We start from the raw sequence: 27,040 nt of genomic DNA on the forward strand, positions 1-27,040 counted from the left end.
CACCTAACACCTAGGGTGAGGAGACAATGAACAAAGATGGTTAGTACGAGACGACCGAAGCCAAAGATAGCTGGGGCTATCTCTAGGAGGAATCTAGATGACATACTACCGGTGATGGATGCTCACACCAAAGGGCAACACATCTCCAATATCTACATCGATGGTGGCGCACAAATATGTGTCATGAGTGAAAAAATGATCCACCGTTTAGGTTTAGAGGTGAGTAGGCCGGCACCATGTCGAGCCAAAATGACAAATAATGTAAAAGTTCAATGTGTTGGTGTTATAAATGTAGTAAGGTAAAGGCGTTCAACACTGAGGTGGATGTGGATTTCTTTTGTCGTGCCACACACGGGGGAGGGCTATCCTATCATTCTAGGGAGGCCTTGGCTTATGGCTACTGACATAATCCATATGAAGGATGCCAAAGGGAAGCCAATACTTTATGACATGAAAGACATGTCAACAATGTGACATGGATCTAGAAACCTCTGAGGATGAGTTTTCTAGTAGTGACTCTTTAACCACTTTAGAGGAGTTAACAATGACTGAAGCAAGTGACAGTAGCATTGAGGTGATAGGGGTTATTCTCAAGGACCCTAAGAAGACGGAGCAACCTAATGCAGCTACCAAGTATACAATCTCAATCTTTGGTAGAAGCAAGCTATATCAAATGCTCTTGAGTGAGCTGTGTGGGAAGGAGCGTGAAGGTTATGTTTTGATGCTAAGTAATTTTACTGAATTGTTCATTGATGAATATGACAAAATCATGGCATCACAGTAGTTCAACATCACATTAAGCTCATGATGGGGATGTTTTGCTTACACAGTTATGCCTTTTAGTCTCACCAATGCTCCAACCACTTTTCGGTGCTATGTGCCATTTGTTTTTCAGCCATTCTTTGGAAAATCAATCCGTGTTTTTATTGATGACTTTTGTATCTATAGTTGCCGCTCTCTTCATTTCGAGAAAGTCTATGAAGGTCTAGCTAAGCTGCAAGCTTTGGGTGGCCAACTCAATGTGGAGAAATGCCACATTGGTGAAAGCAAGGTTATTCTTCTTGGCCATGTGATCTCTTCCAAGGGCATTGAAGCTGACCCAAGCAAGGTTCAGCCTTGGTGGCTTTGCCCTCTTCCACCACAACAAAGCAGTTGGTCTCTTTTCTTCAAAAGGTAAGGTTTTTGAGTAGGTTTATTCACTTGTTCTCTCAAGCGGTTCTCCCTTACAACAAGAGATCTTTACTTGGAGTGAAGCTTCCCACCATTGCACCTCCAAAGTGGGACGAGCCATTTTATGTAAACCCTAATGTGGGCAATGACACTCTTGGGGTGGTATTGATGCAAAAGGATCCTCAAACTTCTTTCATGCGTCCTATCTACTTCTCTAGTCGCATGATGGCTCTATCAGAAAAGGGATACACAGCAGCGGAGCACATGGTGCTTGCATTAATGCTTGCTACTACCAAGTTTCGCTCTTATTTACTATTTAGACCATTCATAATGTTAACCATGGAAGAAGTATTTCCTTATGTAATGCAGCACATGGATGTTTCTTGTATGATTTCCAAATGGCTCACAAGGTTGCAAGAGCTTGACTACACAATGCAAGTGGAGAGCTCCACAAGAGCCAGTCTGGGAGGCGTTCACTCATCGCCACTATGAAAAGAAGCTGAAGATGAAGACAAGTGACAAAGAAGTAACACTTGTGCTGGAAGTCCTTAAGATAGAGAGGGCTCACTCTCTTTTCTTTGACGGAGCCTATAAAAGGACAGTGGACAAAGCTGCAGCAGGCATGGTCGTCTTCAACGAACAAGGGAAAAGGTATTCTCCATTGGGCATCTCTTGGATTCCCACTCCAACAATGAAGCAGAATATACAGCCTTAACTCTTGGGTTAGAGTGGTGTGTGACACAAGGTATTCAACGGTTAAATGTATTTGGTGATGCACAAGGAATAAAACAAGCACAAGGAATTTGGGCTTGTAGAAATCATAGCTTGTTAGGCCATCTATGGCAAGTTAATGAGCTTCTTGGAAGATTTCAATCTGTGCAATTACATCATGTACCTAGAGCAAAAAATGAAGAAGCAGACGCTCTAGCTAGAGAGAAACTACAAGATATTCCAGTGGGTGCGATCATGTTAAAGTTGTAGAAATCATAGCTTGTTAGGCCATCTATGCCAAGTTAAGGAGCTTCTTGGAAGATTTCAATCTGTGCAATTACATCATGTACCTAGAGCAGAAAATGAAGAAGCAGACGCTCTAGCTAGAGAGAAACTACAAGATATTCCAGTGGGTGCGATCATGTTAAAGTTGCCTCTCTTCCGAGGTAGCGATGCTATGCCTGACATTACGAGTTTCTTGGACATAGGAGAGTGTCCTAAAGATCTTACTAAGGGCCAAAACGCAATGGCTTGTGCGTAAGGCAATAAAATGCCGCCTTATTAATGCGACCTGTATTGCAAGGTTAAGGATTAAATCCTTAAGCGAGTACCTCTCTCTAGAGAGATCACCGAATTCATTTCAAGTTGCCATGATGGTGTTTATGGAGGTCACTTTGTACTTGATATCACCAGTAGGAAGATTCTACAAGCCGGGTTTGTGTGGCCTGGTTTACAGAGAGACGTGCACCACTGGTGCAAAACATGCAAAGAGTGTCAGAAGGTTGGTGATAGGAGACTCTCATACGAGCCACAAACTCCTATTATCTCTTATGGACCATTTGAGAAATGGGGAATTGATGCCATTGGGCCTTTGCCAAGGACCCAATCATGTAAATTGTATATCATCATGGGTATGGATTACATGACCAGATGGGCCAAAGCAGTTGCTACTACCCGGATTACAACTAAGGAAGTAACTAACGTTGTATTTGAAAACATTTGTTGCCGTTTTTGCACTCCTCTTGAAATAATTTCTGACAAGGGACCAGATTTTAGAGGAGACCTAGTAGGAGAGCTGATGGAGAAGCTGGGCATCTCACGACTACACGCAACTCCCTACTACCCACAAAATGGTATGATCTGCAAGATCATCACTAAACAGGTAAACAATCACTAAAGTGATTGGAACAAGCATCTTATGGTTGCACTTTGGGTTTATCGCACTTTATTTCGCACATGCCTTGGATTCACACCATATCACTTTGTGTATTGTAAGGAGGCCATTTTACCCATTGAAGTACAATTGGCTAGTCCCAGGATGCTAGCTAGACAAATGGAACGTACTAATGCTCATCTTCACAACCACATTCTTCATCTATAGAGGTTGCAACTAGACAGAGAAGATGCTATCAACTATTATACAGCATAGGCAGAGCAACGTCGACTTACCTTCAACAAGGGACTTAAGGCAAAAGGTATGTTGGTTCTAAGATATGACAACATGTTTGACACTAGGAAGGATAAAAAGTTTTCACCCAGATAGGAGGGGCCATTCGTCATTAGAAAGCGCTACAACAATGGCAGTTACCGATTGATGGATGCAAATGGTAGGCTCCACAAAATACGTGTCAATGGATGGAGGCTGAAGCAATACTTTGTTAGGTTTGATCAAGCACCAATGATGGATATTCATGAGGAGGGAGACTTCTCCACCTCAACCGAAGAAGAGTCATTTGGCCATTAGTGAGATCTCTGGGATATTCACGAGTCTCGAAGAAGAGCAATAAGTTTTGAAATTCCTCTGGAGCTAGAGATTCAATGACCAACAATCCTAGTTTCCTTGGAATGAATAGGGAGCCCATAGCTTCCAAAATTTTGTGCCAATATCCACCAGGATCCCAGGTAAAGAGTAGGATAGTTCCCTGCAATGTCCTAATAATAGGACTTCTTGCTTCATGCAAAAATGGATAGGATTTGTAACCACCATAAGTGAAAAGATAATTGAGTACTTTAGCTCCTTCCAAGACAATACTTAGGATCATGATCCCCAAGATTGTATCAATCTACGGCTTCCTTGTTGATGGGGCAAGTCCTAGTTTTCTTCGGAACCTAGCTTACCGCTATTACTGAAGCGAGCAAAAGAGTCACTATCCTCTTGGGTGTTGTCAAAAAGGTTCATTGCCTTTCTTGACATTATTAATAAGCCACCAACCTTGTAGCTCAAAGACAAGCTTGATACATGCTGTACCAAAGTGCATAGCATATACAAAAGATAGATTGCAATCCACTGGTTGAAAACCACTTCATCTCGACTATATGCATGCAAGACTGTACTCTAATCTTTCTCATGCTGGGATTTATTCTCTGTGACTCCTATAAACACACCCTTGTGCTAAGGGTTCTTTAAATCTTTTCTTAAATGCATCAAATATAGTACGATCAAACACAATCTCTACATCTAGGTTGCCAAACCTAGATCTCCAATAAGTTGCCATTGCATCCACTTGCTTAAGAATCTCCTTAGGGTGGACTTGAAAATCCCACTCCTTGGTAACAACCATTTGAGTTTGGTATGTAATTGCTTCCTCTGATTGGTATAGTGCCAAAGACTTTATGCTTCCTGCTTGCAACTGTATATCTGGTGGATCCACCTTCTTGTGGTCAGTGAGAATGAGACCCATGATTTTAAGAGAGTCGTCACTATCATTCGTTGTTGTAGATTCTTCCTTTGATGCTGTAGTAGAATTGTTAAAGAGCTCATATGTTGTAGTCTCTAGGTCCATCCCTTGTTGCTTACCAGCCTTCGTGTTGTATAGATGTCCTTGCCCTTTGTACCTTGTATCTTGAGAATTTCTGTGTTCAAATCTTGCTTTTCTCTCATGGCCATGATCCATGGTCCCATGGTCTTCCTAAGATAGTTGGGAAGTTCCCCCCCTTAGGGATGCTGAAGCCCTACATAGAAACATCACTCACAAGATCACAAGGTTCTATAGACTCACCAATTGTGAAATCTGAAATGCCAATTTTTCGTCGTAGCTTAGACTTCCTCTTGATTGACTCTCCTTTGGTCTTCATCTTTTCTTCCCTTTGTGAAGCTTCCTCATGTCTAGAGTGATTAAATCCCATGGCATCTACCGCTTCAACCTTGGTCTTACCTTTCACCACTCCTTTGATATTCTCCTTCACTTTTGCCTTTCCTTTACCTTCAAGACTGATGACACTTACTGCCTTATTGCCGACTGGTGGTGGGGAATGAGAGGTTGTGGTGGTGGTAAATGTGGTTGAACGGATGGTTGTAGGATTTGCACAGGTGGTACTTCTTGTGGTGGCCTTGGTGGTGATGGTCCAAGCTCTTGGTGGTGAGAGTTGATTTTGTCTTGCTCCTCTGTTAAAATTCTGTCTCCTTGGTTGTGGACAATAATACATGCCATGGCCATCTTCTCCACAATTGTAGCAGTGGTATTCTTGGTTTTGCGTTCGTTGTCCTCTCCCTTGCTCTTGTTGCGGTTGTGTGCATGGCCTTGCTGCATCAAATGCACAAATAGATTCTCGAGCTCAGTAGTGATGTGGCTCAACAGGTCTTGTTGCTCTTTTGATGCCTCTTGTGGTTGGGCCCTCTGAGCGACTGTTGTAGCTACTAGGGTTAGTCAGATTAAGCTTGATTCCTCTGACTCGTTGACTCTTGCTTGCATGTGTAGCTTCTTGTCTTTAAGGCGGGCTACTTCCATTGCCAACTCATACGTTGTAGGGAATCTCCCCTTCACCTTCTCTTTAAACGGCGAACACAAGCCAACAAGCTCTTTAACTTTTTTGAGGTTGTGCCTCCACCAAACCTCTTCACAAAGGTAGCATGTAGTAAGTTCCGTGCATATTGGGTAGCTCGAAGCAAAGCATTGTACCAAGACTTGGCCTCTACTTTCATCAATAGAGGAAAGATTCGTAGCCGTGAGGCATCGTCATCATTGTTAGAAACCACACAAGCGATGTCAAAGTTATTCAAAATATCGGTGGTGATGTCTTCTCCCTTCTTGCCACTAAATGTGGAAAAAGAGATACTTGTGATGGTAGTATATCAATGAGCAGATAATCAAAACCCCTTTTTTTTTTTGGAATGACTTAGTGATTCATAAAGGTCTATACAAGGTTGGAAAACTGGAGCTGGAGCTAAGAAGAGGAAAAGGCTAGAATAGAATAAAGATGCTTACATTTAAAGAGTGTTAGTAATCATGAATGGGCAAGATGATGGGATGTAGGGATCTTAGGATTTTGCCAAGCATCTCTGCTTCAAATAGGAAAACAATCTTTTGCTGGTAGAATATCTTTCTATCGATGTACACGTTGACATGCATGTGTTGCAAGAAACGAAAAGAAAAAACTTATGGCCTACTGTTATTATCCATGATGGGTGTAGGGCAAGGCTTCGAACACTAGAGTTGCATCTTAAGTGTTGACAAGGTGACACCTTCACCACATGTCTCTATCTTTGGTTAAAGCCCACATAATCCTCCATACTGGGTTAAAAATAGATTGAGCGAGAAGAGTCTACCTCAATCGTCTTGCGAGGAGAGTCTATCTCAATCGGCTTTTCATTTTGCATGCGGCGGTGATGCTTGGGTTGTCATACTTTACTTGAACCCTCTAGGCGTAGAGAGAGCGTAGGTCCATTTGCTTCTACCAAATGCTTTACGCTTTGTGGCTTGGATTTCGTGGTTGATGTAGTTGATGACTCTTCATTTACCTTTGGAAAGAAAACACTTGGTGCTACACAAAATCTGACTGATGTAAGAGTGCTTATGCGGTTCTCAAAAGCAAACTCATCGTCTTTTCTTCACCTTCTCTATCGGCACTTATTCACAAAATGCTTTGGTTGACAATAGCGATGACACCTTGTAGCCCTCCCTCTTAATGCTCTCGATTTGCAATTAGCATAAGCAATGTGAGATGGGGAGCTTATCTCTTGGATATTGATGAGGCTACAACCTGGCAGTAGCACTTCGATGAAGGTCTTTAGTGCTTCTACAGTCTTCTCTTCTTCAGTCTTCCAGTTTGAAAACTCCTGTAGCCACTCATCCATGATTGGTGACATGCATCGCTACTCTTTGTTAACTGAAGGGCTTTGCAAAGCCCTCCTCAGTGGGGGCACCAAATGAGGGTCGGAGGTGCAAAATAGACCTGACGACCTCTACACCAAGACTAATGCACGATGGCCTCATCATGGGAGGTACACAATAGGGGCACCACTTAGCTTTGAATACGGCTAAGATGCATGGTAAGGGGTCGGCACATAACACAAGAAAAATGTGAGAGAAAGGGAGAGAGGGAGATGAAGAGATCATTAGAGCTTCATTAACATAGGCTTCATAAACAACATACCAACATTCACGAGGGAAATTTTATATAATCAACATTTTAGAAACTCATGTGTACATGGTAACTCAAATCACTTGGCCATTAAGTAACCAAAACAAACAACCATAGCCAATACCATGCCATAGTAGAACTATTCGTGCCTAGAGGTGCATACACAAGGATGTACAGGTGAAAGTGTGAGTGCTAGAGCTTGATTGTGTGTCTTTGTTTACAAAAGAGGAGGCCTCCTTTTATAGGCTAAAAGAGTGATTAGGGTGCTGAAACTTGCTTATCTCTAAGCTTAATCTAGGGGACAAAGCATAGGTGGTGGGTGTCCATCAGGTTTACCCTTCTTTGTAGTTATCAAGTTGATGCTTTTGGCTCCGCCATTTCTTGGTCATAATGCATCCTAATGACCATCCGTCCCATGACAAACTTCCGCCAAGGAGTTTATGTAAAATCTTAATACTTTTAGTGGTCGTTCCTTCGTGAAGCTTTGAAAACTTACCGTCGAGTGTGTTCCAAGAGAGAGGTGGGCCAAAATTTGAAAATCGGCTCTCATTAAATGAGAGGCGAAAATGCAAAACAGACTTGGTGACCTCTACACCAAAACTAATGCACGATCGCCTCATCATGGGAGTATACAATAGAGGCATCAACTAGCTTTGAATGCGGCTAGGATGCATGGTAAAGGGTCGGCAGATAACACAAGGAAAATGTGAGAGAAGAAGAGAGAGGGAGAGAAAGAGATCATTAGAGCTTCATTAACATAGGCTTTTAAGAGCTAAAACCTTAGCTAAAGAGATGTCAAACTCTCAAAGGGAACGAAATGGAAATATAAGGAATGATGCAAGGAGAGGGCGACATATGATGTGGAACCAAAGGCCAGTTCACCCAACCCACTAAACTCATCCTCGATAGTTGCTGCTTCAACAATTGGAGCTCAAAATGCAGATCTTAGATGCTTTGAATGCAACGAGCTATGACATTTCAGGAATGTATGTCCCAAGTGAGTCTCTGCAACAAATATACCTAATCGAGTCAGAGGGCGAGGTCAAATAATAAATCGTGGAGGAAGAAACGGAAGACGAGGTGGAGGACACGGAATGGCTGCCAGAGTCAATGCTATCATAGGAGAGCCAACATTGGGAGGAGAACAAGAGGAAAGAGCAACTCTACATGCTGCAATTGATAACCCAGGAGCAAGACAACAATACGCTGTCATTCAAACACCTGCAAATCACGAAGGTAAAAAAATTGAGCTTCTTATTGATTCTGGCAATACTCATTCTTTCTTGTCACCTAAATGTTTATGGCTTGCTGCCAAGAGTCCGCAATAGTCATACATACCCCTCCTTGGATGCCACCAGGTCCAAATGCAGCTGACCAAAATGTGTCATATCACCCACGCAAAAGTTGATCACAACGTCTAATGCAGCTCTCACACAAATGATGCTTCTGTAGCATAAGAAGGTCAATCTCTCCTCCCAAAAGGCATCAGTGAAGCTCCTGACGCAGTCGGCCCCTTTGATGCTGAAACTGGGGCCCACCTAATCCCTGCACGTTCCATGAGACGATCTTCATGGGGAGCGAGAGAGAATTAATGCTGCTGCAGCAGCAGCTAACCGTGCTATCTTCGAGGCAGGCTTAGATATGGAGTAATCCGCATTCGAGCGTCCCCGAGATAGACGTGACCGCAAAGAGTGTCTAGTCCAAGTCCAAGGAGAACGAGTTGTGCTCAAGGCAACCTCCTCTGTCCAGGAGTCTTGTGTACATAGCGTGGTGGGCTCTGCGTGTCAGGAAAGAAGTGAACCACACCGTGTCTACATCTTGCTGAGTTTGGAACCAAGTCTGTAACCCCTAGGTCTCCCGTGTGATGAGAGAACTGGATGGCTTGTGTTTGCAGCCACTCGAACAGAGTCTAAAGTCCACTCAGGTTGGTCTCTGCCGCATAGGGAAAAAGAGAAGCCAACCGCTGAGTCTAGGATCTCTATCCCTCTAGTTGCAAGGATGAGAAACCGTGTAAGTCGTAGGCAAAGAAATCCCAACTACGACGAATGTCGAAGCTTGTCAGTCCACGAGGAACTGCTGCAAAGGGGGGACGTCTGCACCAGAAGGGGGGTTCGCAAGAAACGTTGTCCCTCTCTCGCCAAGCGACTCGTGGCAAAAGCGCTGCCAAGAGATGTCTTAGGAGCCGAGGATGGTCTTGCCTCCTGGGACGATTGCGGGGAAGGAGCGGGAGGAGATGTGGAAATAGGGGGGACTCGTGGGAGGAGGAGGAGAGGGGGGCGGAGAGCGGCAGAGGGAGGAGGGCGAGGTGGAGAGGCGGAGGGAGGAGGTGGGGGGGGGGGGAGGGGCGGAGGGGCACTCGGGGGAAGGAGGGGCTGTGAGAGGTAAGACTGAGGTGGAGCAGGGACCTCGTTCTGCTGAAGAGGTTCGAAACGGTTTTCTATGGAAACCTACAGGTGCTGAACTGGAGCGTGGGGACCACTCTGAGTGCCTGGCTGGCGTGGTGGCCCGTGCGTCGACCACGAATCTGCTGCCAGTCCTCCTTTGCTTGAGCCCCAGGCTCAGAGGGTGGCTCTGCTTGCGTACCCTGTGACTTTGTCTGCTGTTGCTGGCCATCTCCTGAAGGCTGGGGCTGAGCCTGCGGTGTAGATCGAGGTCTCCTCCGTGGACAGGCCTTCGCAAGATGGCCCATTTGACGACAAATAAAACACTGATTTGGGAGGCCCGAATACTCCACGCTTTGACGGAAGCAACCTCCACTCACCCGAGGTAGTAGGATGACCTTCAGAAGAGTGTGGGTGTCCCGAACCAGAACACGTACTGTGGGGATGTGCTGCTGCTGGCCATCCCTTGAAGGCTGGGGCTGAGCCTGCGGTGTAGATCGGGGTCTCCTCCTTGGACAGGCCTTCGCAAGATGGCCCATTTGATGACAAATAGAACAATGATTTGGGAGGCCCGAATACTCCACGCTGACAGAAGCAACCTCCACTCACCCGAGGGAGTAGGATGACCTTCATAAGAGTGTGGGTGTCCCGAACCAGAACACGTACTGTGGGGATGCCGGCGGCCTTGGCAGCTACAAAAGCTGTCGTGCGAGGTATCTCTAGGACAGTCCCAATCGCTGAGCCTATCTTGGAAAGGAGCGGAAGAGGGGGGGGGGGGGGGGGGGGGTTTGAGACGGGACAAGGTACGATATCTTTAGAGAATTCTTGGACGATTTTGTTCTAGTATTCTTTGACGATATCCCCTTGCGTTGCCCTCTCCCGCCTCAGCCTCCCCCTTACCGCTCCTTTCGAGGATAGGCTCAACGATTGGGACTGTCCTAGAGACACCTCGCATGGTAGCCTCTGTTGCTGCCATGGTGGCCGGCATTCCCACAGTACGTGTTCTGGTTCGGGACACCCCCACTCTCTCGAAGGTCATCCTACTACCTCGGGTGAGTGGAGGTTGGTTCCTTCAGAGCGTGGAGTATTCGGGCCTCCCGAATCAGTGTTTTATTTGTCGTCAGATGGGCCATCTTGCGAAGTCTTGTCCAGGGAGAAGACCCCGATTTACACCGCAGGCCAAGCCTCAAGTCTTCAAGGGCTGGCCAATAGCAGCAGACAGAGTCACAAGGTACGTAGGCAGAGCCACCCTCCGAGTTTGGGGCTCAAGCGGAGGAGGGCTGGCAGTAAGTTTGTGGTCGACGTCAATAGGAGCCACCTCACCAGCCTGACACTCACAGTGGTCCCCAAGCTCCAGTCCAGAAGCAGTGGGTTCTTCGACTCTCTTCAGCAGGACGAGGTCCCTGCTCCACCCTCCACTTGAGCCTCACCTCCAACAGCCCGTCCTCCCCCTGAGTTCCCCCCCCCCCCCCCCCCCCCCCCCCCTCGCGCCTCTCCACCTCGCCCTCCTCTCTCTACCGCTCCTCGCCCCCCCTCTCCTCTTTCTCCCACGAGACCCCTTGCTTCTACATCTCCTCCCGCTCCTTCTCGCAGCCGTCCCAGGGGGTAGGACCATCCTCGGCTGCTACGAGGTCGCTTGGCAGCGCTTTTGTCCCGAGTCGTTTGGCAAGAGAGGGACAATCTTTCTTGTGAACCCCCCTTCTGGTGCAGACGTCCCCTTTTGCAGCAGTTCCTCGTGGACTGACGAGCTTCGACATTCGTCTTCGTTGGGATTTCTTTGCCTACGACTTTACACGGTTTCTCGGTGACCCCTCACCAGACTTTGAGGTAGCTTGCTTCGGAGTTCATGTACTTTTCCTTGCAGCTAGAGGGATAGAGACCCTGGACTTAGCAGTTCGCTTCTCTTTTTCCCTATGCGCGGCAGGGACCAGCCTGAGTAGACTTCAGACTTAGTGTTGGAGTGGCTGTAGGCACAGGCCCTCGAGTTCTCTCATTAAATGGGAGACCTAGGGGTTACAGACTTGGTTCAGACTCTGTGGATGTTGGCCAAGTTTTCAGTGGCACCTCCAGACTCAGCAGGATGTAGACGCATTGTGGTTCACTTCTTTGCTGACATGCAGAGCTCACCATGCTATGTACAGAGGACTCCTGGATAGAGGAGGTTGCCTTGCGCACGGCTCGTTCTTCTTGGGCTTTTGGGCTAGACACTCTTTGCAATCACGCCTATCTCGGGGACGCTCGGATGCGGATTACTTCCCATCCAAGCCTGCCTCGAAGATAGCACGGTTAGCTGCTGCTGTTGCAGTATCAATTCTCTCTCGTTCCCCATGAGGATCGTCTCATGGAATGTGCAGGGATTAGGTGGGCCCCATTTCAGCACCAGAGGGGCCGACTGCGTTTGGAGCTTCAACGATGCCTTGTGGGAGGAGAGATTGACCTTCTTATGCTACAGGAGCATCATCTGTGTGAGAGCCGCATTAGACGCCTATGATAGAGTTGACTAGGACTTTTTGGAGGGCACTCTATGCAAGATGGGCTTCTCAAATGCTTGGATTAGAGGTGTGTCAGCTCTCTACAGACGGACACACAATCAAGTACTTTTGGAAGGTGTACTCATATGTTTCATGCTCACTTGTTCGGTCAGACAGGGTTGTCCTCTTGTCCCCTTCCTCTTTCTGTTTTATGCTGAGCCGATGAGAAGACCTTTGGTTTCACAGCAGGTTGGTCTACGTGGCTTAGCGCTCCCTATTCGGGGCGACGAGCTACTGGATGCTGAGTTTGCAGACGACTCAGCTTTGTACTTGGAGGGCTAGGAGGCCAACCTTCATAGGTGTGAGCAGGCTCTTGAGACCTTTTGTTGTGCATCAGGCATACTGATCAAGAAAGACAACGGCTTTCTTGGTTGGTAGTGCTCCTACGTTTGATTGGCTGCCCGGTGAGGGTTTTAGATGGATTCCCCTTGGGACTGCATTTCGATATTTGGGCTGTCAGGTTGGCTTGGACTTGTCTCCTGAGGAGCAGATTGCTCCCCTTCTCCTGTCCATTAGGAGGAAGCTGTTACACTGGAGCTCCGCATGACTTTCTCTGGTAGACAGATTTGTAGTGGCCAACCAGGTGTTGTTGGCTACTATGTGGTACATCACATCTTGTTGGATCTTTTCGAGTTCCTGCATCAGCCAGGAAGAGAGGTTGATCAGGAATTTCCTTTGGTTAGGGCGTGACACTCAGGTAGCCCCGAGCCAAAGTGGCCTGGTAGCTCATCACTCTACCTTGTTCTCAGGGGGGGTTGAGGATCGTAGATCCAACACAGCATAGCAGAGTAGAGCCCTTCTTGGGAAGTTTGTTGTCAGAGGATTGCTTCCAGGGGAGGAGCCCTGGAAGGAGTTTTTGCTTCAGGGGCTTAGTGCTAATAGAGCTTACTCCACAGGAGTGGTGCAGTGAGAGAGAGGAGTGTTGGGAGCTCGTCTGTGGCCTCACACTCTGGTTCATTTGGCTGGCTCGCTGCTTCAGCATCTTTGAGGCTTGCCCTATACCACAAGTAGAGACAGCTTGAGATCTTTGGCTAGAGCTGATCTATACTCTCAGGGGATAGTTTGAGAGACTCCAAGGCAGCTCCGATCGCATGTGGGAGGGTAGAGAGGCTTCCCTTTGATTATGGCGCCCTGGGCCTTTCTTCACCATGGTCTAGGGTGTGCTCAGATGGCACTACCGTCCACCTGCATGGCTTTTCCCTCCTCCCATCTCCTGATTTAGCCTCGTTGTACATATGCTGTTTTTTCATTGGGAGAGTCTCCCCTTATGATTGTTGTAGCCCTCTCTAGTAGAGGTGGTTGTAGCCGTATGGGCAGTTTCATTAACTAATAGAGGGATCTTTTTCTCGGGAAAAAAGGAAGTTTTAATCTCTTTAAATATTTAGGTGACAAGAAAGAATGAGTATTGCCACAATCAATAAGAAGCTCAAATCTTTCACATTCGTGATTTGCAAGTGTTTAAATGACAACATATTGTTGTCTTGCTCCTGGGTCATCAATTGCAGTATGTAGAGTTGCTCTTTCCTCTTGTTCTCCTCCCAATGTTGGCTCTCCTATGATAGCATTGACTCTGGCAGCCATTCCGCGTCCTCGACCTCGTCCTCCGTTTCTTCCTCCACGATTTATTATTTGACCTCGCCCTTTGGCTCGATTAGGTAAATTTGTTGCAGAGACTCGCCTGGGACATACATTCCTGAAATGTCCTGCCTCGTTGCATTCAAAGCATCTAAGATCTGCATTTTGAGCTCCAGTTGTTGAAGCAGCAACTATCGGATGAGTTTGGTGGGTTGGGTGAACTGGCCTTTGGTTCCACATCATAGGTCGCCCTCTCCTTGCATCATTCCTTATATTTCCATTTTGTCCCCTTTGAGAGTTTGACATCTCTTTAGCTAAGGGTTTAGCTCTTAAAAGAGCATCTTGTAAATTTACAGGCCTCATGGCTTCTAGACGAGTATTTAAGGGAGCATTTAGCCCTTGGCAGAAACAAGCTATTTGTTGATCTGTAGTCATTGGTGGAGCATAGCGACTAAGAGTACAAATTTGGAGTAGTATTCTTCTACCGTAAGATGAAACTAACGTATGTTGAAGAATTCGTTCATCTTAAGGATTCGTGTACAAGAGGAAGATAACGTCCTTTGACAACAGACTTTATGGAACAAATTCTTAGTGTTGCTCTACGAATTCCTTGACGTATCAAGAATGTGTATTCTAGATGGTTGGATATGACCTTGTGTCACCCATCCCTTTGCTCTAGTCATTCTTTTAGAATGACTCCTTGGAGCATCCACCTTGTGATGCATTAGACATACTCACAATCCGGTCAATTCCTTTCCAAACTTTATGGAACAAATTCTTAGCGTTGCTCTATGACCCCCTTGATGTATCAAGAATGTGTGTTCTAGATGGTCAGATACCACCTTGTGTCACCCATCCCCCTATCACAATACTCTAGTTTTAGAATGACTCAAGGAGTGTCCGATTTTGGATGGCTTAGGTGTACTCTATCTATGATGCTCTATGTCACCCCTTCAGATAAGATGAGGCATCCAGCATATTCCCCTTCTTCCCCTTCTTTGTGTGCATCTGCTACTTAACCAATAGTCCTGATATGTCTACTAGCTAATTTAGAAACAGACACTTTGGAGATCTTGCAATGTGCTCATGTTTAGGCATGATAAAGCTAATTAATTTGCATTTTTTAAACGTTTCCTTTTACAATCATATCTTTTCAGTTTTGGTTCTAAAGAGCTATGAGCTCGAAATCAACAGCTCTGCTTTGATTGCTTCTAAGCTTTCTCTTATCAACATGTTGCCATTACTTCATTCTTGGGTAATCACAAACTCTTTATCCCCTATGCAATTCCTGTTGTGGGTTTTCCTCATTTTGTTTCGTATTACCATCTCAAATTACTTAACTAAAAGAGTTTCTGAGCGTTGTAGTACAGATCCCAAGTTTATTGTTGCACCAGCCCCATGTGAAGAGCGCTAAGCTGTAGCCTGTGGCCTTTAGGCTTAAACGAATTTACTCCTCCTCCTTTGGACAAAATGACATGATCATGTTCTGTGTATATCCCAAATCTGAAAAACGTTTTGTGGGCTGACTGCATTATTGTCTATACAAAGGTGGGGCTTGACACATTGAATGCCTATGGACTATCGATCTCTCCTCACTTTTTTTTTTGCATTACTTGTATTGAGCACAGAGTTTACAATTGCTTGCGCTTTAAGCTGTATGTGGTCGTGCTGTCTTGACTTGGCTCATTCTGTGACATCCAACTATTGTGATGTGACCCAATTTTGATCCAGATATGGGACCATGAAGGATAATGTTCTTGCAATCAGGGTATGTTTTTCTAAAATGTTTTAGAGCAGTTTTTGGCTGTTTGTTATTTGAAATTTTTTGAGATGTTTCTCAAGAAGGAACATTAAACTCAACCTAAAGGTTTGTACTGTAGTAGGCTGTGCTGGCAGATGGTACTGTGGTGAAAACTGCAAATCGAGCTCGTAAGAGTGCAGCAGGGTAAGGTGTTGAAAGTCACATAACTTGGGTTATTGTTATGCATTTTAGTTGGAATGTGATGCTTGAGCTTGTGTTATTGTTGCTGAATTTGTCTCTGTTGATGACTATTGATTTTTTCTTTATACAATGTATATTAGAAATTTTTCAGTGTTTCTCGATGCAATATGCGGTCATGTTGTTTATTCTAGTGTTGGAGTTTGTAGCAAACAAATTCATGTTACTTATTCTAATTTGTTAAATAGAGCTACAGCGGGACTGATTTGAACAGAAGCAATGCCCCTTGGAGAAGCTTCATGATGCTGTCTTAGATGCTATAACTGGATATACGAGCACCTTACCATTCATTATACAAGCGGGTGACTGTATTATCCTGAGTCCACTGTGTTACCGCCCAACTTCGTTGGGTGTTGTTACCACTCAGCTTCAAAAACCTATGTGACCTCTTGCACAGAAGATTTTTGGTAGCCTTGAGTGCATAGTTGGCGTTGATGTGACTGTTATGGAGTAGGGAATGGTCCCCTCAGGGACCATTCCCAGTAATGCTTGCGCTCTAAGCTGGCGAGCGGCAGAGGCCGGGAGCCAGTCTTGGGAGCAGCATGGGGACCATTCCCGTCCGTCATGGTCGTTGGGAGAGGGGCCAGAATACTTTCTGCATGCTGAGTTGTCAACAGCAGAAGCTATTCCGAGAGCTGAGGTGGTGAATCGTCATTGGTCTGCAATCTGTGTGTGCGCCTGGCAAATCCAGAGGCTGAGGTGTTGGCAGCAGCGTGAACGGGCGACAATAATCATCAGCAGTGTACATTTTGATTGCTGAGCTGGATGAAAGCCATTCGTCTGCAGAGTGTCCGTGCGTTCTGACGTTCCCCATGTTGAGGTGTCGTCCATCACGCGATTGCATGCTGACATTCCAAAAAATAATGCCAGTTGATTGTACAGCCCTGATGATCTGCCCCTTGACCAACGACCATGACAATGTAGGGAAAGGCCATTGGCTGAACTTTCCCTGTAATCCAGGCGACTCATGGCGACCAGCAAATGCCGGGAAAGGTCAGCCAATAACCTTTCCTGGTGGTCAGATGCCGGGAAGAGGGGGGCCGCCAAACCTGTGCTTTAATGCACAAACAAGTGCAGGGTACAGGGTTGATGCAGTCTCAGGTGATCACTGCAGGGCCATCGATCATTCCGTGTGCTGATGTAGAGCTTGCTCAATCAAGCAGTTGTCGCCATCGAACATTCCCAGCGCTGACTTGTCAGCACCCTGTTCCATTTCCAATGCCAACTTGTCAGCACCCTGATCCATTTCCAACGCTGACTTGTCAGCACTAGGATGACTCTTAGCCTCAACATTCTGTGCACTGATAGTGACATCTCTGCTCATTTTGTGTCTGTGCTGATGTATTAAGCATTGGATGGTGCCTTAGAGCATTACGACAGATAAAAGCCTCCTAGTGAAAGGCGAGGATGCTCCAACCCCCGAGTCCCGACCTTGACGAGACTTGAAGGAAAGTATAGGTGACCTTATAAGGACTGTAATCCTTATGATGCCTCTCTAATAGCAAAGTTCATCTGCTGTGTATGTTTGATTTGTCAAGGTCGGGAGGAGCGGGGCAGCAGGTCTGCCTGCTCCATCCCCTCGGCTTTCCTGCTCAGACAATCTAATGTGACCGTCAGCTGATGGACAACTCAGCAATCAGAATTGTCAGAAGCTACGGACAGTTTCCATACCAATCACGATTCTCCAACTCAGCATGCAGAATGTCAAGAGAGTTATGCAGGTCTCTCCACCTCAGCATTGAGAATATGGCACCACCTCAGCACTCAGAACCCGTAGGTCAAGGAGGGTTTGGCAAGTCAGTACGCAGAACCCGTAGATCACGCTTTGACAAATCAGCACAGAGAATTGGCCTCCGACCTCCCTCCCTTGACGGGTGGGAATGGTCACCTACTGACCATTCCCAAAATCAGGGCTCCCCGCCTATTCCCTACCCTGTAAATATGTGGCATGAAATGTTGTTAGCGCACGAGTGCATGAACTTTTGTCCTCTTTTGTGCTTTCACTCTTATGAAAATGCAATAGGCAGCTTTTTCTTAGCTTTCACTATTCCAATCAAGTTGGGCAGCCATTTTTGTGGCCAACTGCCTTGATGAATATGAAGATTCAATGACATCTACTAGTGGATTGGTTAAAGGAAAAATCTTTAGACAGTAAACTGTTTCACAGCTTGGCATAGAGTGGGCAATGTCTTGTTCCTGACTTGCCATGTGTTCGCTAAAACTGTAATTTTAACCATGGGCTTAGGTGAGCATTTTTCATTTTCCACCAAGTAAAAGGTCTCCTACGATTTGTATAACATGGATAGAAGTCTCACCAGCACCTAAGGCTGGGGCAATGTGGTGAGTGTATTCCCTTTAGGCTTTGCTTGAACTCCATTGTTTGATTAATTCAGGTGTGATGTTGCAAAGAGTATTTCTGCTTTTGTATTGTCTATTATGGAAAGGTTGGGCAATACTTGGTGAAAATATTGCCATTTTAGTGCAGTGAAAAATTGCCATGTTGTGTCCCCATTGTTGTAGCAAAGGTATCCTAAGTAACCTGAACCTAATGTTAATCTATGTCAAACCACCTAAACTGGCTACATATGTTCAAGTGTCGAGATATGCTTTCATTACAGGGGTGTTGATGTGCTCTTTGTTACTCTTGCGTGACAGAGGACTGGCATGTGTGTTCATATTGCAATTTTCTCCTTTTGATTTGCATTAAAGCTCTGCAATTTTTTTTTAATGATTTTTACTGTGGAATAGACTTGGCTCGGGTGCATGATATGTGCAACTAGGTGCATTGCATCTTCACCAGGAAGAATGATCTTCAACTTAAGCCAATGAGTATTCAGACTATCAACAGTAAAGGGCCCCACTGATTTGGTTTGATCATTACTGTATAGTGGCACAGGTCACTTGAAGAGGTTGTTAGTGTGTATAGTGAGGTCTATGAAAGTGAGGTCTGTGTAAACGAGACGGTTTCCTTCAATTATAGAGTTTCTTGTGGATTTTTGAAATGTAAATGAGATGCTCTCCTTCAATTATTGGGATACTTGTGGTTTCTCTCTCCTTAATGGATCTTGCCAAAAAGATTCTATCAAGCTTAGGCTGCTTACTTTGGTGTAACATAGGTACGACTTGACAAGATTGTTGATAGGGAGTGAGGGAACACTGGGAGTACTGATAGAAGTTACTCTTTGTCTCCAAAAAATTCCAGAATCATCTGCTGTAGGTGGATTAGGCTCTGTTTTGGTTTTATGATTATCTTAAAAATATGAGAAGCTTAGATGTTGTATAGGTCGCTATTTGTAGCTTTGAAAGTGTGAAGGATGCTGCCGATGTTGCTATTGCTATAATGCACAGTGGCATTCAGGTAAACTCGCAGAAGGAATTTTTAGACTTCAGGATTTTGACTGAGGAAAGAGAGCTTATGGTTGGTGTTGTTTGTACCTTCAACGATGCTTAGGCAAGCCGCCTTGAGTTGCTGGATGAAGTCATGATGAAGGCATTGAACAAAGCAAATGACAAAACATTTCCTGAGAAGCCAACCTTAATGTTCGAATTTATAGGCACAGGTGCAGTCTTCTCTTATTATACTGATTCACAACAATATGAGGTGCAGACTGGTAACTGTATTTATGCTTTAGATGCGTATGCCAAGGAGCAAAGCATGCAAGTTCAGAAGATTGCCAATGAGCATAAGGGGAATGCCTACACGCTCTTTGAACTTCTAGAGGAGAAGGAACGACTTTGGACGGTATGCTCTCTATGCCATTTATCAGTGCTGTTAGTGTCTTAAAGCATAATAGTTTTGGTTCATTCACTTATTTGTAGATGCGCAAGGAGATATTATGGGCTTGTCTAGCTATGCAAGAAAAGACCGGTGCCATATCAACAGTAAGTCAAGTTGTAATCTGTACATGTACCATGGTGTACACCTAGTGAACTAGAAAGTCCCATACTAAGCAAATCCTAGAAGTTTTATAGTGATGAATCTCATGGCTCAGACTTTGAAACACAGGACGTATGTGTGCCTCTATCCAGGCTGGCAGAATGCATCTCGAGGACAACAAATGAGACAGATTCTTCATTCTTAATGTGGTTAGTTTTTAGTCCTCTCTCCAGCTTCAGCTCATTAACTGTGACGTAGGACATGATCATGAGTTCCCGACTTCTTGTAAACTCATGAACCACCAAACTTTTGAGTTTTGAATTGGGTTATTGAGAGTTGCTTAAATATCTGTGGCTCTGTCTGACAGTTTTTCAGTACTCTCTGCTCAAGTTTGCTGTACAAAACTGAGATAAGTGTAATTTGTTTTTGCCAGTGCAAGTCTTGCACATGCAGGTGATGGGAATTGCCATACCTTGATTTTGTTTGATTCTTCGAGTAACGAGGATGTTCAAGAAGCCAAGCGTTTGTCAACTTTCATAGTGAATTTGGCCCTTGAAATGGAAGGTGATGTTTTTATATGATTACTAAAAGAATATTTCAAATTTTCCATCTGATATAAACAAAATTCAAGACAAGATAAAGTTTAAAGGATACACATTTATTATACATTTGGAACTGTTCTAAACAGTTATCATACATTTGGAACCTTTGCCTTTTATGCCTCCAAAATATTGAGAAGGCCTATAACTCAGTAGATTGAAGTTTGTCAGGAGGCACACTTTTCAAGGAAAGCTCCACAGAAGTAGAATTCTGTCCTGATGTAGTTGTTTTTAATTTTTTGGATGGCGGTTGCATGTATATTGGATGATGCTTTTCAATTTTGAGAAATGAAATGATATATTAACGTCTTCAAAAGGCCAAAATGACCTATGAGACCATCAGATACAAAGTGGTGAATCTAATACAATGTCTGAAGTACAAGTACAAGAAGTACTGAAAGTAAAAATGAAAACTGAAATGAAGTGTGAAATGTGAGATGTGAAAATGTAGAATAGGCCCTCAATGACAATCTGGGTGTCGTGCTAGAATGCCTCTGATCCTGTGCTGGAGTCTCCGTCGATGTAGTGTGCTCCTATGTCTCGGTCGTGGTCGTCTCGATCTCCCGAGCTCAATCGCCCTGTCAATGAGGGTGCCTCTGGTATGAATGCGGGTACAACCCTGTGCTGGTGGTTGGTCTCTTGGCTCCCTCGATCCAAAGAAATCTGTGATCTGTCTCTGCGACTGTTGTACTCCATGTCTCCCCAACAGACTGTCTCTATGTCGGTGTAGCTCAAGTAGATATAAGCCAAGGCATCTCTGGTCCTAATACCTCATGACTCTATCTAGGGGTCCAAAACCCTCCCTGAATAAGCAATGGAAGCGCCCTTGTATCTCATAATACACAGTGCAGTGGCATATGTAGTGTAGCTCTGTCTCTGGCTCTCTACCGCATAGTTGACATATCCTAGACTCTGGTGGTATCCCTCTGACTCTACCCGTCTCAATCTCCAGCTGGTGTGAGGATGTGCGAATCTGACCAATAGCACATCGCAGACCATGAGATAAATGAGTGTCCATGTAGTTCGGACGAGTCACAAACCCATCCCCTGAAAGTTGGAGAAGGTGCTCTTTGTAGAAAGCCATCTTCGTGCCCAACTCCTGTATCGGCTCTACCCATGTCCTTCTGGTGTCCAACTATATAAGATCTTGACGAATGAGTCTAGTGATCTCCGTCCGTGTGACTGGCAGGGAGGGTGCATCCAGGGAATACTGAAAGGGAGGCAATCTATCCATGCTGAGACCATGCCTCTGAAACCATGAGATCATCTGCGCATACCAACATGATGCATCTCCCTGCATCGTTGACTGTCTAGAGGACTCAAGAGCCAATCTAGTATATCTGCCTCTATGTGTATCCCATAGACTGTGCATAAAGGACACTGATCTGGTAAGAGCCTCAATCTCTATAGGAGGGGCGGCTACCTCCGCTCGAATAATCGCATGTGGTACCGAGGCCTTGGCTCTAATCATCCGGGATATCATAAATATCAAGGGTCTCTCCATGTTCCTCCAACTGTCATGATTCACAGATGGTCCCCAAACTTGGACCCCATAAAGCATAGCTGAAGCAACCAAAGTATCAAAGAGCCATAGTTTTGTTCATGGTTCTTGAAACTGAACCTGCGAACACATCCTCTCTAGCCCTCCTAACGCCGCATAGGCTCTTGATAGTCTAGTCTCTGCTGCTCTCCTCAAGGTAAACCTCGGTCCCGTGAATACCACCCCCAGATATGTATATTCATCTGTGTACTCCACAGCGTCCTGGCCATATACGAGTGTAGGTGCCGATCGCTTGACCCACTGTGGTGTGGTGTTAAACACCATAACCTTGGTTTTACCAAGGTTCACAGACAGTCCACTATCCTCTGCAAAGTTGTGCAATGCATCCAAATGTCTTTGCATGCCCTCTGGCGACTCTGACATTAACACAATATCATCAGCATATAATAATAAAGGGATCCATGTCCCTGCCAGCTGAGCGCCTTTGTCACTCTCTCTGTCAATGTAGTCAGAGACCTCATCTACATACATACCAAAAAGTGTAGGGGACAAAGGACACCCCTATTTCACTCCAATAGTGGAATGAACAATGTCAGAAATCCCCTCCGGAGTGCGTACCTGGCCAGTCACTGAGCTGTATAAAGCCATGATCCCCCATATGATCTCTGTGGGTACTCCCAACTTCAGTAGCCTGTGCATCAATCTGGCCCTCGACACTGTGTCAAATGCCTTGCAGAAGTCCACAAAGCAACAATACATCCGTCTCCCATGTGCCCGACCCTCCTCAATAATGGCTCAGAGTGTAAGAATATGGTCCAAAGTGGAGAAACCCCTCCTGAATCCAGCCTGACCTGCTGCTCGTATGCCCTCATTTTCTGCCCATTTACTCAGTTGCTGTTCAAGAATGGATGCATACAACTGTGCCAATGTGTGCCCTATCATAATAGTACGGTAGTTCCCTGGTACCGTGGGGTCCCCTGCCTTGAAAAGAGGTACAATAGTAGATAATCTCCAGGACTCTGGTAGTCCATCACACATGACACGGTTAAACAACCGCGCAAGAACCTCTGACAGTAAATCTCTAGCATGTATCAAGTGCTCTGCCACCAAACCATCATGATCATATGCTCTCCTAGTCCTCATCCTGTCAATGGCGTTCTTCACCATCTCAGTGGTAAAGAAGGTACTAGTGGCTGGACATGGCTCTAGAGGGTCTGGTAATGGTGGTTGCCCAGGTACTGTATATAATGATGCTGCATATTGACCCCAAATCTCGGGAGAGGTAATCACTGGAGGAGGTGAGTGCTCATGGAAGAGACGCCAGGTCTCACCTGAATCTCGGCTCAAAAAGAGCTGATACAAATCACGTTCCATCTGGGCTAAAAAGGCTCGCTTCTTCCGTCGCACTAAACGCCGAAGGGCAATCCGAGACTGTCTATATGTAATGACTCCAAGTATAAGCTCGCTCTGAATCTGAACTCTCATCTCTCTGCACTCCTCATCATACCAACTATTCTGAGGCATGTTCCCAGAACGTCTTTTCTGATTTGGTTGAGTGTGTGGGTATGCCTCTGCTGCTGCCCCATGCAAAATCTCCGTCAATAAAGTGGTGATCTCCTCTACTGTATATACAGGCTCGGCTGCCCCCATCCGTCTGTAAATATCTTCCACATAGATTGAATCCGTCTCTGGTGTAAAAGTATACCGTGTGTGTGCAATCCTCCGTGGTGTCTGAGAGACACTATACTGGAAAGAGACTGAAAAAGTCAGGAGAGCATGGTCCACTGCTACTCCAACAGGCCTAGGGCCCACACTGAGATCTTGAATATGAGAGATGAAGCTCGGTGAAGTCATGACATAGTCCACTGTACTGGCCCCATGTCTGTGTGGAAAGCATGTGAATCCCCCAGACGAAGGAAAAATCTCTAGACCATTAAGTATGGCCAGACCATGCGTAGTTGTCATCTCCATGAGATATCTCCCATACTCTGTGTGCTCTTTATCCTGTGAGTGTCTGTCAAGTCCCATCTCTGATATATCCATCTCTCTAAGCATCTCCTCCGAGGTATCATAAAATACCGTTTGGGAGTTGGCTGTCCTGGCATTAAAGTCTCCCAAGAGAATGATATCTCCATCTCTAGAGAATTCCCATATGTTAGCATCAAGTATAGAGAAAGGGGATTGCCCTCTAGGTGAGGTATAGACTGATGTGCTAGGGGGAAAGTAACATATAGCAATGTATAAGAATCTGTCTGTCTCAGCTCTCAGTCTCACCCACATGTATCTCGCCTGGTCATCTCTCCGGACAATTTGTAATAGCGGCTACAACTCTTCCTTGAATAAGACTGCCACCCCTCCTGAACCTCGACTTCCATGCTGGGATCTAGCGTCTGGCCCACAAGCTGTCTCCCATAAATAGCCAGTCACACTTGGCATCAACTGTCCAGATTTTTGATGTGTCTCCGAGTAAAAGACAATGTCTCTATTTCTGAAGCTATCTTCAAAGGCACCCACATCCAGCCTATATGAACCATTACAATTCCATGCCGCCATCCGGAGTGTGGTCCCATATGTCTCACACCGTCATGCTATGCGTTTTTCCAAAACCACTACTTTCCCTCCTCTGTAAAAGGCAATTTTTCCCTTCTCCCTTGCTGCCTTGATCTCTTGCATCAACTCTTGCATATGTGCTATTTGTGCTAAAGTAAGGTCATCCCCCATAAATATTCCAGTTTTCTTAAGTGCTGGTCTCTTCTTCAGGAATTCATTCCTTGTTTCCAAAGTCAGTCAACCAAAGATCACCTGTGACCATTGTGTAGGAATCAAATGAAAGTTATCGAAGAGATGATGAGCAGACTGAAGCATCTATGGCACTCGTCCTCTTGCAAGATCCTAGCTCCCCTGAGGAGGAAGATCGGATGATAGAGGGAGATGAGGTGTTGGAGGAGGTCCCATAACTCCAAATTATCCTGTGTGTGCATAGGTTCCGGGATGCCCATGCGTTGCAAGAGTTCCTTTACTTCGTCTTCTACATTTTCGGTGTCTTTGATACCAGTAATACGCACATGGAGGGCTCTAGTCCTCCTCTTCTGTTCTCCTTGTTGCTTTTTCTATTTTTCTGAGTTGACAATGGAACACCATACTGTTGGAAGGACAGAGCTGTGAGCATAAAAGGGTGAACGCGTGAGTGGTTGGACAAAAAAGCAATCTATGTCCGGGACATAGCTATTTTTGGAAGCGTCTGACCAAAATGAAGAAAATCTAGGGCATGTTTTATATCAAAAGATAGCTCTTCCTAAATCTACAATGGGCGAAAAGTTTAGAATTGATTTGCAAATTTTTTTACGAGTCCCCACTTTTGAAAAAATAGCTATTGGAAAATAGCTTCCACCCTTAAAAGTGTACCACCTATTCATGCTTTCACCTAAAAGGACGTAAAGACTGCGGTGTGGGGTGAATAAGGATCTTATTGTTGTTGAACATGTGGCTGGCAGAGGTAGGTATGTTGAGGTTCAGATTAGTGTAGAGAAGGCTTTACAAAAGGACAAGGTGTGGTTTTGGCCACAAGAAGATTAGTGTACAATACTGAAGAGAAGGCTTTACAAAACGACAAGGTAAAGCCTTTTTATATGAGAACTTTTTATGAGAGAGTCTAGAGAAGGAAAATTATTGTGGAAAGATCTTATTTGCATGCCATAGAGGAGGTTGAGGATTTGTGACTTTTTCCAACCTGGGCAGCTAAGTCCTAAAATTCAGATCAGGAATTACAGTTATACATGCGCGGTCCAAGTTGATTTCAATTTTCCATAAGTTCTTTTCAATATGTGTCTCTTCATACCTATGCTGGATGTATTCATGACAAAATAACATTTTTCAGGTACATGCAATGGGGAGCATGGTGTCGGAGTTGCAAAGTCAAAGGTAGTTTTCATGCTCAAATAGGAAAAAAAGAGCAAAATACATGGGGATGGATATACGTGCGTGTGTCCTCCATCTATCAAGAAAGGACGCGTGTGTGTGTGTGTGAGAGAGAGAGAGAGAGCTTCATATGAAGCCCTGGATGTTGCCATTTCTGGTGCATGCAGTACCTTGAGAAGGAGCTAGGAGCAGAGAGCCTCAAAGCCATGCAGACAATAAAACAAGCTCTTGATCCAGGAAACATCATGAACCCAGGAAAAGTGATACCTTCTAAGTTTTGCTCATAAAGCAATAGCAAAAACATTTAGAAATTGAGTTACAAACTTGAAGCTCATGAGATATCCAATGGGCATTGATATTGAGTTTCTTCCAAATTCAATCCAGAAGCGGTTTGGTAGGAAGACTGTAGTCAACTACACTCGACCAAAAGTCGTCAAACCAGAAATTGATCAAGCTCTCTCTCTCTCTCTCTCTCTCTCTCTCTCTCTCTCTCTCTCTTTCACACACACACACACACACACACACACACACACACACACACACACTTTTTTTTTCCAGTACTATCATTTGATTTACTAATGGGATACCTCAAGGCGAGGAAAATCGAGCTGAAGTAGAGCTCATAGTAAAGAGGGGGAAGCATCCAAATCCCTAGCAAATGTTTTGAAGAGGAAAACATAATCCACCTCAATTGTCGAAGCATGTGATAATTACGTCCTTCCAAACTGTCCAAAGCACTCAGAATCTAACCCAATGAAAACAGTATGCATACAATTCAAGCACTCCAAATATCTAGAACTAATGGCCAAATTGTACCCCAATAAAACGATTGCGAAGGCATGCAAAGATGTAATCCACAAATTGTCGTGTGAACATAACCACAACAATTGTGGAATGTTCTCACTACCTGCACCACATCGAACGCATTTCGAGGAGGCCACTCCTCTTGAATGAAAAAATTTACTACTTCGGAGAACCGCAAGAATACATCTCGACAAGAACAATCGCTCTTTCAATGGAAGTTTAGCATGCCACACTTTCACGACTCTTTTGTGCTACCATTTAGCACCTTTATCCATATGCCATACCTTATTATATTGTTCCTCCAGCCAAAGAGATGATTGTAAAAGAGAGGAACGGAGATCTTGCATAATACCAATCACAAAGTCGATCTCCACAACAAGTGGCGAAATGGGAGATCTAGAATCAACAATGTCCTTGACAATCTGCCATGCGTTTTTATACTGCATTCCGAGACAAAAAACAGGAGCTGCTTATCGAAATGAGAGTACATGCTCATCATCATCCACCACATTCGATATCACATAAATATCTTTTTGGGAGAGAAAGTATGCCCGTCTTGGAGCTCGTTGAATCAAGTTTTGATAAAAAACGAAACTCCGATTCAAACTCACGT

At 45.0% G+C, this 27,040-nt stretch overlaps 2 protein-coding genes across 2 annotated transcripts in view; one reads left to right on the plus strand and one right to left on the minus strand.

Annotated features, from left to right (window-relative positions):
• The window catches only part of LOC147457712 (D-lactate dehydrogenase [cytochrome], mitochondrial-like), a 48,305-nt gene extending 22,229 nt beyond the window's left edge, over positions 1-26,076 (plus strand). The window contains exons 6-16 of the mRNA XM_086512536.1: positions 15,461-15,497; positions 15,613-15,674; positions 18,845-18,941; positions 19,012-19,086; positions 19,180-19,288; positions 19,361-19,470; positions 19,548-19,610; positions 19,735-19,814; positions 20,039-20,169; positions 25,583-25,626; positions 25,791-26,076. Coding sequence (XP_086368662.1) covers positions 15,461-15,497; positions 15,613-15,674; positions 18,845-18,941; positions 19,012-19,086; positions 19,180-19,288; positions 19,361-19,470; positions 19,548-19,610; positions 19,735-19,814; positions 20,039-20,169; positions 25,583-25,626; positions 25,791-25,910 — 928 coding nt within the window. The 3' untranslated portion in view covers positions 25,911-26,076. The remainder of the gene's footprint in view (positions 1-15,460; positions 15,498-15,612; positions 15,675-18,844; positions 18,942-19,011; positions 19,087-19,179; positions 19,289-19,360; positions 19,471-19,547; positions 19,611-19,734; positions 19,815-20,038; positions 20,170-25,582; positions 25,627-25,790) is intronic.
• LOC147457715 (uncharacterized) lies at positions 1,980-15,468 on the minus strand. Its single transcript, XM_086512537.1, has 2 exons — positions 12,061-15,468; positions 1,980-8,685 (listed from the first exon to the last, which is right to left on the minus strand). Exon 2 carries the CDS (start codon positions 4,773-4,775, stop codon positions 4,239-4,241), a length of 537 nt encoding a protein of 178 aa, XP_086368663.1. The 5' UTR covers positions 4,776-8,685; positions 12,061-15,468; the 3' UTR covers positions 1,980-4,238.
• Positions 26,077-27,040: the final 964 nt, after the last annotated feature.

Source organism: Adiantum capillus-veneris, chromosome 5 (genome assembly GCF_014529385.1).
Source record: "Adiantum capillus-veneris isolate H3 chromosome 5, ASM1452938v2, whole genome shotgun sequence".
In the NCBI taxonomy this organism is placed as follows: domain Eukaryota; kingdom Viridiplantae; phylum Streptophyta; class Polypodiopsida; order Polypodiales; family Pteridaceae; genus Adiantum; species Adiantum capillus-veneris.

Excerpts from the sequence above, each read along its gene's own strand:
- LOC147457715 (XM_086512537.1), bottom strand. The coding sequence starts at position 4,775 with ATGGATCATGGCCATGAGAGAAAAGCAAGATTTGAACACAGAAATTCT.